Source organism: Acanthochromis polyacanthus, chromosome 4, assembly GCF_021347895.1.
Source record: "Acanthochromis polyacanthus isolate Apoly-LR-REF ecotype Palm Island chromosome 4, KAUST_Apoly_ChrSc, whole genome shotgun sequence".
Taxonomy (NCBI): domain Eukaryota; kingdom Metazoa; phylum Chordata; class Actinopteri; family Pomacentridae; genus Acanthochromis; species Acanthochromis polyacanthus.
This window is the reverse complement of record NC_067116.1, coordinates 28890318-28905343: the sequence shown is the minus strand read 5'-3', so window position 1 is coordinate 28905343 and position 15026 is coordinate 28890318. Positions and strand designations below refer to the sequence as shown.

At 39.2% G+C, this 15026-nt stretch overlaps 1 protein-coding gene across 1 annotated transcript in view; it reads left to right on the top strand.

The window, feature by feature from the left end:
* Positions 1-6565: 6565 nt before the first annotated feature.
* si:ch211-51h4.2 (uncharacterized) overlaps positions 6566-15026 on the top strand; it is a 101723-nt gene continuing 93262 nt past the window's right edge. The window contains exon 1 of the mRNA XM_022216291.2: positions 6566-6806. Within this exon, the coding sequence (XP_022071983.1) occupies positions 6656-6806 (151 nt within the window). The 5' untranslated portion in view covers positions 6566-6655. The remainder of the gene's footprint in view (positions 6807-15026) is intronic.

The window sequence follows — 15026 nt, the reverse complement described above, 5'->3', positions numbered from 1 at the left end:
TGAACTGCAGGGATCAGGGACACTACCATTGTCCTGTGTGTGGTAAAACTGTTTTGAGAAGGACAGACATGACCAAACACTTGGAGGTTTGCCAGCGTGCCATGACTGCTGCCTCTCCAGAAAAGACCTCTCCTCCCACCCACAAAAATACAGCTGCAGAGTCCACCTTGGTCTTGATGCTGGATCTCTCCTCTTCCAGTTCACCTTCAGCAGAGTAACAAACCTCAACTGCCACACCTCTGTCCACGCTCCTGCAAGCCACAGTCTCAACCTCTCAAGATTTGCAAGATACAGCTGCAGTGCCCTCCTTGGTTTTACCTGCTGCCACAGAGAAAAGACGTTCAAGATTATCCCTGAAAAAAGATAAATACCCTCATTGCAACCAGACAATCTACAAAAAAAACATGGTCAAACATATCCAGAGAAAACACAGTGGAAAATCAAAGGACATAAACATTAAGAATCACTTCATGAGTGTCTGTGTCGATGCCACCAATGGCATTTCTGCAGTGCAGAAAACAAGGCATGGGTTTTCTGTGCCCATACATGTGCAGAACAAAACCTGGGGTCGTGTTCATAAAGTATTGTGCGAGTTAGAGGAATGCAGGCAATTCAAGGACAAATAAAACATTTGAAAGTTTGTTTTGTGTCTACTGTTTTCTCCTGTAACAGAGGTTATTGGCTCTCTGGGTCATGTAACTAGGTATTCAGTAATTCAGTGAATTGAATACACAAAACTTAATCAAAAAATTAATCAACCCTTACATCCTCCATTGGCAAATACATGTGGTCTGACAGCACAAACAATATTAAGTAATTATTAAATGAATTATGATGAGAAGAAGATGAATAATTGTAAACACATACTATATACCTATATAAAAGAATGGAGTAAATCAATGTGTAAATGGGTCCAACAGTGCAGGAGGCTACATTTTCAATGATAAATAATAGTATGGTAACAAAGAACAGTCGGCAATAGGCTGGAGTGTAGAAGCATTATACCATCACACATTACGGTGCATTCACACAGATGTATTGTTTCAAAATGAATATGTGGTGCAAACTAAACTAACAGCTGTCCTTTTAGCCAATTAAATCAAAATACTGTGGTGTAAAATAATGCAGTAATGAGAAATAATGTTTTAAGGGGATCATAACAATAGCTGTACTTCTAGTTTGCATTAATTATCAGCAGAAAAACTGTTGTTGGTCGTGCCGTTTTTGATTTTCTTGCATTTTATCCAGTTTAACTGGAAACATAGTATTTTTTAAATCTTAATTGAACATGAATACACATAAATAATATTTACATATTTAGACATAAAATAATGCCCACGGAAAACTAGAAAACATGTAGGCTTCTGGTATACTCGCTTTTAAATCATATTTACATTATATACATATAGTATATTCACATGGGAAACGATAAATATGTGCTTCCGGTATACTCTCTTGTATTTTGAAAGGCTTCGAATAAACTTTCGGTCCTGAGAGTGGAGGAGACCTCACAGTGCAGGTCTGCAAGAAAGGGTCCTGAGAGGGGAGGTCTGCAGCCAGACTGTCTTGTCAAAATCAGGAAGCAGGCAGGCTGCACCATGAACCAGGACAAGGGGACCTACATCCTCTCACATACCTGGGAGACCACCAGACAGCAGGAGGCATGGTCAGTTTGACAAATCTGTCAAACCAGCCACATGATAAAAAGGACAGATGAGCAAACATTTTACTATTTGTAAGACATGATCACAATGAACATAAAAAACATTACACTTTTTATAAACATATATATATATATATGCAATATACATCCCATGGACTTCAAAAGTCACTCAATTATATATTGACCCATCTACATAACTTAAGATAAGATGAACTTTATAATTACAAAATGAGAGTGTGCAAGTGTTTGCATTGCAGCATGTATAATGTTGCACATTAAAGCAAATAATTCAACGTGATGCTTAAACTGAATCAGTCCAGTTTAAAATTAAGCATAGCTGAAAAATTAACAATTACAGTGTGACACAACTGACCATGTTGTGAAACAGAAATTGCACTATTATTATACCAGTGTTTCCCAACATCTTTGGCTAATGCCCACATTAGAGGACTCATGCCTGCTTGTCACACCTGCATTTGTAATCAGAAACAATAATGATTTTTTTGCTTCTCAGGTGCTTTGATATGTAGCACCAGGGGCGGTTTTAGACTTTCAGCTCTAGGGGTGATGCTGACCATTTGAAGTTTGATTTTCAAAATATGTCTGCTAGCAATTGAGTTAATAACAAAATAAACATTTGAACACATGCAGTAACATCGCTCGTGTCCTGTGCTTTGCCCCCCAAACCTTACCTGAAGCTTTTGTTGGGAGTTTTCCTGGGGAAAAAAAGCCCTAATATCCATTGTGACGGTCGGCCTACAAACAACACATTGATAAAACAATGATATGGCACCAGTGTGAAATTACAATAGCCTTTTTTCACCTTCATGTTTGGCATGCCATAAGAATTGCTTGCTTCATTTTGTGATTTGCGAGGCTAAACGAGTAAAATTCGCTAGCTAGAAGGCAAGCTAGCTAGCTGGATTGTTTGTTTAGACAACTCAGGCTTATAAATGCAGATTTCATGGACAAACTTGTGAGTTCACTTCAGGGTATAAATACCAAGTAAATGTTGCAGTCACCTGCAGTTGCTGGCTCTGTTGGCTAGCCTGTCAATCTCTCTGCCCGATCCATCACACGCACACAGGAGTGGGAGCAGCATTCAGCACAGCAGCAGAGTAGAGGGGAACTTGCGCTCTCTTAATGGATCAAACCATTATCCAAAGGGGGGCGGGGGTCAAATTAGGGAGAACTTTGCCAGATTTTACATTTGGTTTGAAACGGTAAAATAAATAGCACTGTTAATAATTATTTCAGCATTTATTATAAACATAAATAAATAACGCCCAATAATTCTAGGGGTGTTTAAAAAAAATTAAGGGGTGCTCAAGCACCCCTGAAAATGGTCTAGCTCCGCCCCTGTGTAGCACCATAAGTGATAAAACTTTCAGGTTATCCAAAACAAAAGCAGACCTGCTGCTTTTTTTCTCCAGTCGTGATGTCCCAGGCGTTGATAAATTTGCTAACACAGTGTTGGAGGATTAACACGGTTGTTTTCTTCAGACAAGCAGTCTTCTAATTTTGAAACAGACTGAGACAGACAGACAGAGTTTACCCTTTACCAGTTTGATCTACTTGGCTGTATGAATAATAGGAAAAAAAGTTAGAAGTAAGAAGAAAGGCACCATTGCCTCACAGCTTGATGAGCCCCAGTGTGCATCCAGACCTGCATCTTTCTGCATGGAGTTCACATGTTCCCCCTGTGCATGATGGGAGACACGCTAGACAGGTCTGTTGAAGGATTGTAGCATTTTGAGACCAAAGAAAGGCCTGGTCCTGTTTTCAGATGAGAAATTTTTGTACTTATGGATGTAAAAAGCTAAAAGAAAAACAAACAAATGAGTCTTATGAGGCTGACAGATTGAGAACTTTTCTGAAAACACAGAAGACAGTGAAAGCCTGTGCGAATGTCTGCAGAGCTTATCAACAGACAGTACCAAATACAGAGCCAAGAACGACAGAAGGAAGCAGCGCTCCATCTTCAGACAGGTGCTACATTATATAGAGAATGAATGGAAAAGCCCTGTTTGTAGAGTATCTGTGTGTCTGACGGTTGAAGGCATTGCGTTGAATCTTCTCAGTGTAAAAAGTTCCATCGTCCTTCTTCTCTCACGTGACGTCAGCTTATTCGTCCCTCCTATAATCCAGAAACATGCTGAGGATAATTGGTGATTCTAAATTGTTCGTAGGTGTGAATGTGAGTGTGCTTGTTTGTCTCTAAATGTAGCCCTGTGATAGACTGGTGACCTGTCCAGGGTGTCCATGCTTCATCCTCAGTCAGCTTCGATATTCTCCAGCACCCCCATGACCCTAATCATTTATAGATGATGTATGAATGGATGTCATCTGTACTCTTTACTATCCAATGAAAGCATCCAGTGAAGTCTTTTTATCTCTAGAAAATGTTGTATTGTTGCACACAATGTCTAAATGTGGAGAATCCATTTCCACTCTTCATGTATGATTCATGTATTAACCCTTGTGTCGTCCTATGAGTCAAAATTGACTCGGTTTAAAGTTTAAAACTGTGGAGAGAAAATATTTTCACAGTAAAATTTCTGATGTCCACATTTTCTACATTTTCGGGAAATATTTGAACATTTTTTGGTGGAAAAAAAACAAATGTTTAAAATGTTTCTGAAGAGCAGTCACAAAAAAAAAATCAATCGCTGGATTTAGGTAGATTTTTTTACTGAATGTTCTTAAAGAAAATATTAGACATTTTACTGATGTAAAGTGGATACGGAAAGTATTCAGACCCCTTGAAATTTTTCACTCTCTGTGTCATTGCAGCCATTTGCCAAAATCAAAAAAGTTCATTTTATTTCTCATTAATGTACACTCAGCACCCCATCTTGACAGAAAAAAAAACAGAAATGTAGAATTTTTTGCAAATTTATTAAAAAAGAAAAACTGAAATATCACATGGTCATAAGTATTCAGACACTTTGCAGCAACATTCATATTTAGCTCACATGCTGTCCATTTCTTCTGATCCTCCTCGAGATGGTTCTGCTTCTTTATTGGAGTCCAGCTGTGTTTAATTAAACTGATTGAACTTGATTAGGAAAGGCACACACCTGTCTATATAAGACCTTACAGCTCACAGTGCATGTCAGAGCAAATGAGAATCATGAGGTCGAAGGAACTGCCCAAGGAGCTCAGAGACAGAATTGTGGCACGGCACAGATCTGGCCAAGGTTACAAAAGAATTTCTGCAGCACTCAAGGTTCCTAAGAGCACAGTGGCTTCCATAATCCTCAAATGGAAGAAGTTTGGGACGACCACAACTCTTCCTAGACCTGGCCGTCCAGCCAAACTGAGCAATCGTGGAAGAAGAGCCTTGGCGAGAGAGGTAAAGAAGAACCCAAAGATCACTGTGGCTGAGCTCCAGAGATGCAGCCGGGAGATAGGAGAAAGTTCCACAAAGTCAACTATCACTGCAGCCCTCCACCAGTCGGGGCTTTATGGCAGAGTGGCCCGACGGAAGCCTCTCCTCAGTGCAAGACACATGAAAGCCCGCATAGAGTTTGCCAAAAAACACATGAAGGACTCCCAGACTATGAGAAATAAGATTCTCTGGTCTGATGAGACCAAGATTGAACTGTTTGGTGTTAATTCTAAGCGGTATGTGTGGAGAAAACCAAGCACTGCTCATCACCTGCCCAATACAATCCCTACAGTGAAACATGGTGGTGGGAGCATCATGTTGTGGGGGTGTTTTTCAGCTGCAGGGACAGGACAACTGGTTGCAATTGAAGGAAGGATGAATTCGGCCAAGTACAGAGATATCCTGGAGAAAAACCTCTTTCAGAGTGCTCAGGACCTCAGACTGGGCCGAAGGTTCACCTTTCAACAGGACAATGACCCTAAGCACACAGCTAAAATAACAAAGGAGTGGCTTCAGAACAACTCCGTGACCGTTCTTGAGTGGCCCAGCCAGAGCCCTGACCTAAACCCAATTGAGCATCTCTGGAGAGACCTCAAAATGGCTGTCCACCAATGTTCACCATCCAACCTGACAGAACTGGAGAGGATCTGCAAGGAAGAATGGCAGAGGATCCCCAAATCCAGGTGTGAAAAAACTTATTGTGTCATTCCCAAGAAGACTCATGGCTGTACTAGCTGAAAAGGGTGCTTCTACTCAATACTGAGCACAGGGTCTGAATACTTATGACCATGTGATATTTCAGTATTTCTTTTTTAATAAATTTGCAAAAAAATCTACATTTGTTTTTTTTCTGTCAAGATGGGGTGCTGAGTGTACATTAATGAGAAATAAAATGAACTTTTTTGATTCTGGCAAATGGCTGCAATGACACAGAGAGTGAAAAATTTCAAGGGGTCTGAATACTTTCCGTACCCACTGTATATTGTAATCACTTTAGATATTTTTAGGATCTTTGGAAGGTTTTTACTCATTTTTGAAAATATTTGCAAGAATTTTCTTGCCAAATTTGGGGATTTTTAAAAATTAAACGTTCAAGGGAAACTTTTATGGAATTATTGGAATTTTCTTCCTGAAGGTTTTGCAAACTTTCAGAAATTTGGGGATTTTTTTTTTGCTGAAATTTTGGATTTTTTTTCAGACAAGGAAACAATATTTTTGGTGCCCTGAAATGAAGACAACAGGAGAGTTAACAATGCTCTATGTATTATCTGTACTGTTTTATTGCTTGTACTGTATGTTGTCCCTAACATCTAGCTTTATATGTGTTTCTGACAGATCTGGCTTTTGTCAGTTGAACACTTCGCTTCCTGCTCTGACCTGGCTGGCCATCATGGGCATCTTGTACATCAACAAGACATATGGTCACCCTGCACACAGGCTCAGTAACGTCTGTCATCCTCGTCCTCGTGGAACGCATCATTGGGGTGCGCGCAGCATCCTGAGGACCACGCGCGCTCACGAGTCGCTCCAGAAAAGCGCGGGGGCGGGAGAGGAGGAGAGCTGAGAGCGAGAGAGGAGGTGGGGGGAGAAAAGATAGGTTGATGAAAATGATGGCGACCGATGCAGAGGAGATAAGAAACCAAACAAGCCCCTGTCCCTTCCCCGACAACAGTCTGAGCACTCTGTCCATCAAAATCACGCGGAAAAACCAGGACAGACACTGGAAGCTGCGGTTTATTTATCTGCAGTGCTGTGAGTACCGACACACACCACGACGGCCATAGTCAAACACCACGAACACTGAGGGAAGCCTGCGCTACTTCACCGCATTCACCTGCGTTTGCTTTGTAACAGCAGAAAAATGTGAAGTTACGGTAGCTTTGGAGAAGCGGACCTCCGTTTAACGTGTTATAACTGTGGAGGGGGAGGAAGGGGGAGGGAGGGAGGAAGGGGAGGCGCTGGAGCAACGCTCGCGAGGATAGAAGTGGAGAGGACGTTATTTCCAGCACAGAAATAAATGACTCAAATGGCTGCGACTGCTTTGAAAATAATATCCTGCCTCGCTAAATATTATCATTAATGCAACATTTCTCCCTACACGTTAGTTCAGAGTGCATTTAATGGACTAATTTGTGTTTTACTTATTTAAAATTTAATTTGAAGGTTTCTACAGCCCAATTTGTGGTGTGAATTATTTTAAAAAGTTTATATTTTTATTGAAATAACTGCCGTTAAGTTCCTCCGGTAGCTCGATATTTGAAAAATGACAAGTATGCCAGGATGCGTTTTAATATTGTGATTACCTGGTGGTTTGTGCACAAGAAATGTCACCTTTTCCCTTTCATGTGCTGACTCCTACATTATAACTCTTTTGTTCATTTGTGGCCAAAATAGGATTTTTCCTTTTCAGATTTCAGTTCACCGATTATCAGTGACTATCTTATCGAAATGTTCAGTCTTAAAGATTCTAAATCAATGGCACAATAGAAAAAAAACAGTGAAAATTGCAGGCCTTTATTTTATTAGTTCCTGAGATATTGTTGTTTGAACATAGTCTCATATTTCAGTGCCTGAAAAAATATGCTCAAAGTGCGTTAACGGGTATTTTTAAGAATTTTTTTTAACCCAGAATGTATTTGATACTTGAAACTTAAATTTCACTTCATTTCATGTCTTTATATAGATGAAGCTCGTTCATTACTTGATCTTTTGCAGAATGACAATAACAATTTTATTTTTTTCTCAAGCAAGGCAATGTGCACATTAGTTTACTTGTAACTAGCTGGTGATTTGATGGATGACATGTCACCTTTTCTTCCCACTGTGCCACAATGAAGTCAGCAGCACTGAGGTCGGTCAACGGTGCAATACTCCAGCTTCAGTGGAATATGTCTACTAGTCTGCAGTAGTGTGTATATGAATGCTGAACAAAGACATAAATGCAGGATGCAAATGGTCTTGATTTCTGAGTTAAAAAGACTGCATGGTAGGACAGATAGCCTGCTATATGATCCTGTCGCCCAAAATGTCAATATTTGCCTTCAGGAAGAGGTGGGACAATATTGCACTAGCAGCATGGACATGGATATGTGCTGCGGATGTGTGGTGCGATGCTACGCAAATGGCGGCCACACTGACTTTGTGATTTCAGGTCTGTGACTCCACTCTCCATCTGCCTAATATAATTTCCAATAAAGTGCGTACATAGTTGTTTCTTGATGTTTCAGACTAGCTCTAATGACTGATCGCACCGTCAGGACAGAGCATCTTAGTGTTTTATGTTGTAGTGACCAGAGGAGATGGCCAGTTCTGTGTTGGGAAGCAGAGAGCATTGTGGGGGTTTAGCTGGTAAAGAGCCACCATGACAGAGCCTTTAGTAACGCTTAATGAGCTCCTACCAGTGCATGTGTGGGATGAAGCAGGGATCAACTAGAGTAACATTCCTGTAACCCATGTGAGCTTAGGAATTTGTATAAAATGAGTTTGCTATAACCAGATGTATCAAAAACATGTAGCAACAGAAAAGGCAAGACTAGCTCAATGTACTTTAGTTTGTAGCACTTTTGCCTGTGCGCCGTTGTCGTTTCGTAGATTTACTGCAGTTCTTCTCAAGTCCCATCCATTAATATGGGGGTGCCAGGTTTATGACCACCATCCACTAGAGAACCATCAAAATACTTTGGCTTCACTTCTGCGGATCTGTCATGACATCCACCTTGATATAGAGCCTTAAAGCAGTGTTTGAAATATTGTCATCACTCATTGTGTTGTTGAAGGAGAAAGAAAATAATAATTTAAAAAAACAACTAAATAAGCAACTGCTCTGTTATTCTTGTGTGCTGCTTTTACAACTGCTTTAATCTCTATAGATAAGTTCGCCTATAGCTTCTAATATCTTTGGCTTTACTTATATCCCTTTGTTGAGCAGATTCTACTTTTATCATGAATATTAGACACAAATTCCAAAATCTAAAAGAACATGAAGCAATACTCTGCAGTTTTTGTTATTATTTAAATAACAGATCATATTCAGCCGTGAGGTTCATGAAGTGTTAGTTTTAGTCCCTGAGGTGAAAGAGACTTTCCGGAAAAGAGGTGGAAAATAAATATTAAGTGAATGACTCTCCTTGTCCCAACAGTTATCCATCTGCCTTTGAGCAAAGAACTCATACTCTACTTGCTCTAGTGAAGCTGTTTAGTGACTACAAGTGGGGAAATTGCCTTCTCTCTAGATGTTTATCAGCACAGTTATGCATGCTGAAGGTCTGTTTAACAGAGAACATTTTGAAATGAAGAAGCAAAAGCACAGAGGTGAATAAGAAAATTATGTCTAAATTCACAGTTTCAGAGGCCTGATATTGTGCTTACTGGCTCACAGCTGTGCTGTTATTGGGACACTTAAATCTTCTAACTATCAGTTGGAGTGAGATTCTGTAAAAAAAAAAAAAAAGTAACATTACACATTTAATTCTATTCATGTAAAAATGTACAAAATGTGGATTGTAAACTCCCCAAACTATCTGTGCAGATTGATAGCACCAGAGATTAGCGAGAAAATAGTTATGTTAGTGGTAAGATTAGAGAATGCATCCTTTAAATGGCCTGGGAGGAGAGACGCAGCAGTGTATGTGAAGAATGATCATCTTAGTGAAGCATGAAGTCTCACAGCACAATTACACATCGAATAAATCAAATACGTCTCGCCAAATAAGCCATCTGTGTTGTTGACAAAATGTTTTTATTAGATGAATTTATGATTTTCTAAACTTTGAAAATTCCATTCATGCAAAATTATGGTCTATCTAACTACAATAACCTAAGATATGGTACAATAAAATGTGTTTCAGTCAGTTTTACCTGTTGCCATATTTTGCTACTTACTGAAATAATTAGCAATCTCGTAAAATGTAAATGCATTGAGGCTCACTGTCACGTCACATCTCCAAATACTGCGACACTGAATTTTTTACTTGAGAAATGCAGGTAATAATGATCTTCACAGGGAAGAAAAAATATTGTTAACCTTGCAGAGTAAACTGTTGACTTATCCTACAGTAAACTGAAAATGTACTGACAGCTCTGATGGAGCTTTGAACTCAACTGAGGATGGCCAGTGTGTATCAGATGTGTAGGGGATAATTAATAATTATGAGTACCGTAATTAAATTACTGCTGCGCCACGTGCCAACTCTCTTATCGGATATGCACATCCATCTTGATGCTACTTTCGCGCTTACTGACATTTTGGCAAAATTACAAACATCACAAATTACATTCTGTAACACACGGTGACTTAGCTGATGAGTGTCAGTAATCTAATTTGTAACAGACTCTTGTCTTTATCAAAAATTGTGTTTTTGTGGACATATTAGTTTGGAATAAAGCTGAAATAGAGGTGCAAAGTGAGTAGATGAAGTGGTTAAACGCGTTCAATGAACATCTTTTACATATTCATAGACTCTGGATTTTTCATTGAGTGAAGAGGGTAAATGTCATTTGAAGAAATTCTGGTGAATGTCATTTTAAGAATCCTAATTTCTATTCAAAGCAGCATATCATTATGCTGTCTGTCCTCCAAAATGTCTGGAGGTTATCTTTTAGGTCAACTTAAGTCCAAAGTCCTTAAATTCCAGTGCTGAGGTTCATGTCCAAGTTGTGGGCCAAGTCTGACTCACTTATTACAGCTTATTAAGACTTCCTGGGCTGCCACTGCTTCACTCTTCTTTGGCTGCTACTTTTTTGTAATATGAGTGACTCAGTGAAGTTTCACACCCTATACCAATCTGACTGAGAAAAGACATTATCACTCGCAACCTGTGCAGAAAGTTGAGAGGTAAAGTGTTTGGAAGTGTGACAAGCACATTTAGTTACTTTGGACATAGAAACAGTGTTGCTTGTTAGAGAGAGAAAGCTGTTTTCACCGTTTGGTTTGCTATTAATACGTGTCTGACTGTAGCAGGTATAAAGACAAGAAACAGCTAGTCAAATAGCTGAGGCATCAACATCAAAAAGGCCATTTGTGTCTATTATGTCCACGTTGTCCATGTTCCTCTGTCACTGTCATAATCCTGTTTCTGTCGAACATAAGCTATTGAGTCATTTTATTACATGCCCCAGCAGCTGTGAGAAAACAGACAATATGAGAAAGATTGTGATGACATGTCTGATTACTGATGTCATATGTCCCTCAGCCATCTTCCGATGAATGTTGGAAGAGCACAGAAGAGAACTGATAAGAGAATCATGAAAAACGATTGGGCTGATTTGAAATGACAGCTTATTTCAAGTGATGATGGGAGGTCCTTAGAGTGCAAGTGATGGATTTGAATGCGGCAGAAAAGTGACCCGCCTCGTCAATACAACCATCAGCTGCTGGTTGCTGGTGTTTATTATCATCACACAAAAAAGGTTTCACTGCTTCCTTCCAGTGTGTAGGAATGGACTTGATGCAGATTTGTAGTTTACATATGAAAGCTTTTGCATTAAAGGAAGCATTTAGAATTTCTTTCTCTCTTTCTTTTCAAGTGACTGCTGTTTCCAAGTACAATACTGTATCCACAGCTGCAACATTTGCATATTTTTGACAAGGGGTCGACAGATTATCGACATGGCTGATTATTAGATCCAATAAGCGCCATTTTTCCAATTATCTTTACTTTTTTAAACTGATGTTTGATCAGATCAACTTTAAAATGTGCTTCTTTGGCTTTGACATCTCTCACTATCTGTTGTCACTACTCAGTGGTCTGGAACTACGTCCCACCCACAGCACCATCTCATCTGTAACACATGACTAGTAACTGTCTGTCAACACTGAGGGATAAATGCTGAAAAGTTTTCTTTTAATTAAATATATGTACAACATTAACAAAGGCATTTTAATGAGTTTTGTGTTGGAGTTTGAATTATGTATAATCTTTACACCACATGACACTGTACTTGTATACAAGGGTCTTGAGCTCAGCTAAGGTGGATATTATTGTACTGTAAAATGTATTTAGTCTGCCATTAGAAGATTTTCTGTGGCCCCATCTTTCCAGACTATGAACAATTTTTGGAGGCACCCCTGCCATGAAGTGGATTAACTATCTTTAAAAAAAAATCCAAATCCACCTCAGCCAAATGTTAAAAAAGAATAAATAAATAAATCTGAAATTATGGATTTTTTTTGCTGTTCCCATTAATTTTTCCCAGTCCAATGTTTAATTATAAATACAGGCCATGTTACTGAAACATGTAGGGCAGCAATTACCGAATATTGACAATGATATTTTAGTGTACAACTGTCAATCAGACTTAAAATGAGGTTCCGATTTTTTTATTTTTATTTTTTTTTACAGAAACTATAAAGAATAATTATAAGAGGTAAAAAAATATATATATCGAAAAATGGAACAAACAAGCAAACAAGTAAAGAGGAAAAATAAAAATTGTTACTCGTCAGCAACGGAAAGAATAAACTGACGGAGATAGCGCATGCGCAGTTTCACTGTACTTGTCCTTAAGTAGCCATTGAACTGTAGTGCGAAGTCGATGGGGGAAAACTGCGGCGGCAAAGGAGAATTTTGAAAAACTGAGATAGGCAGCAGAGACTAGTACAAAGACACGAAGGGAGATGGGTGACTGTTGTGGTCAGAGAAAGAGCCCTTCCCTCGTCGGCGACGACGAGTCGTTGCTTTAGCTTCCTGCAGAGACACTACTGGTTTGTTAGCCAAACTATGAGTCAAATAAGCACCATAATTGAACGTCTGTTTAACTGTCTTTCAGTAAGAGCACATTTTGTGTTGGTGCTGTGCTTGTGTGTGTAAGTTGTGAAGGTTAGAGAGATAGTGGTTGAAAATGTCCTTGGTAACCTAAATATGTAAGGCTATGCTAATTAGCCATGTGCTCGATGCAGCTTATGCTAATTGGCCCTGTGGAGCTAATCCATGTGAGGCCCATGCTTACAAAGCAAGTAAGACATAACCAGGCTCTTTCTTTACCCTAGCTGACTAGACAAAACCTTAAACCCCAAGCTTAGACAATGTATGTCACCCCCGAGTTGATCAACTTTATTTGTTAACTGGGTTTTCTTCATCAAGTGTTGTGAGTACAGTGGCGTTTGAGCTTCATTTGACTGTAAATATCACTTCGTCCAGCCAAGAGGAACAGGTTGTTATGCTAGAGAGTTATGCAGAGTTCAAAAGCTTTTGTGTGGTTAAAAATGACTGCAAATAAGGCAACATAGGAAAGCTGGTAGAAAACTGCTACTAGTGTAATTTAGTACAGTATATTTTTTCCATACTGCACTCTTCGTGCAACTGGTTTTTGCTAACTTGATGGCTGCACATGAGAGCTCTTCAACTTTATACTTATTTCAGTTAAATTTGATACTCTGACACAGCCCTTTAATGAAGGATACTTCCAAATCGCTTTCATTTTTGGCCACATCAAAGCAAATCAAATGTTTCTGATTATGTTTCTGTGGCAAACATTAATTCTCAAAGCAAATTACTAATCAGCAGTGTGTTTTATTATTTGCAATGTAAAACAGACTGGGCACCAAACGAAAAGATTTTAGTGCATCCCCAAATGAATGCATGTAGGTTCCTATGACAGTGTGAGGTGTACAGTTTTTCCTACTGTAACCTCACGGCTATGTTCAGTGGCATTACTCACAAGTGTTTCAACAGGTTTGTCAATAAAATGTCTTCCGTCTGCTGAGAATCTGTATCTCACAGAGAACACCATCAGGAAAAGAATTCCTGAATGGGTGGTACTTCTTGCAGCTGATTTAAATCCCAACATTTTAACGGAATATCCTCTAAAACAGATTAGCTGTGCAGCATAAGTTAATGTGTTAATCTTGGCAAGTTATTAGGACCTTTGGAGGCAGCGTCTACAAGGTGAAGCTCATTTGCAAGCATTGTTCTTGTAGTTTCCTATATGTGAGTCAAACCACTACTACATTGAAGCAGCCATCAGCGAACACTAGAGACGCACGCCTGTGCTCAGAGCAAGATAATTTTTTATTAAAGATTTCATCCGTCGCAAATGATACAAAGACTGAGCAGGTTGGCGGAGGACTGCGCTGTCTGAGTGCTTTTCTTGTTACTCAAAGTGATGCTGTGAATTTCAGTTCTGAATGATCAGTTAGGATATATCCATCATAGTTTTTCCCAAGCAGATATTAGCTGGGTGAACATCAGTGGGGCATTTAGCAGCCAAAGAGGCAGATATTTCTCTTGGGAGCTGGTAGAAACCACAGACAGAGCTACAGGAGATAATGTTGCACCAACACTCATCAGGTGGCCATGCAAAGATCAATTCACTGTTCATTGATTGATCATTTCAAGAGCTTTGTTGACAAGACGAAAGATACAGAATATCACCAGTGTTGTCCTTAAAGACAGTAATAGCTGCCTTTATTTGTTGGCCAAATCAAGTAATTGAAATCACATAAATCTTCGTGATAGTCAGTGTTCATGCAATATGTGTTTTTTTTTTTTTTTGCATGTTTATCTGATCCTAAAGGGCTTGAGGACATTCAAAAGATATCTACAGCCACTCATATTATCAGGAAATGGCACTCTCGTGTTTATCAGAAACATTAGAAAACATGAAAAAATCCAACACAAGTATCATACAAGAACACTTATTTTAGGATAACTGTCCAAAATAACAGACTGCAGGAGAGTGAACGAGACTCTATTTATATAACATTTCTGTTTTATTTGACTTGGAGGTAATGGTAGGGTTCTGAGGTTGCTTATTATATATGCAAACCACTGCTTTCATTTTTCTTTTGATATCTCAGTGTGTTTTGCTGTCTGCTTCTGAAGTGTGAATCTAGGCAAGGTAGACGGGGTGGTTGGGGTCATTTGCTATATGATGGCTTTGAACTTCAGAGCGACAGCAATAATGTAGACCAAGTTGGTTCTGAGAGAATGAATGAGCTTAGAGATGATATGTGCATGTTTGAAAAATGTCCTT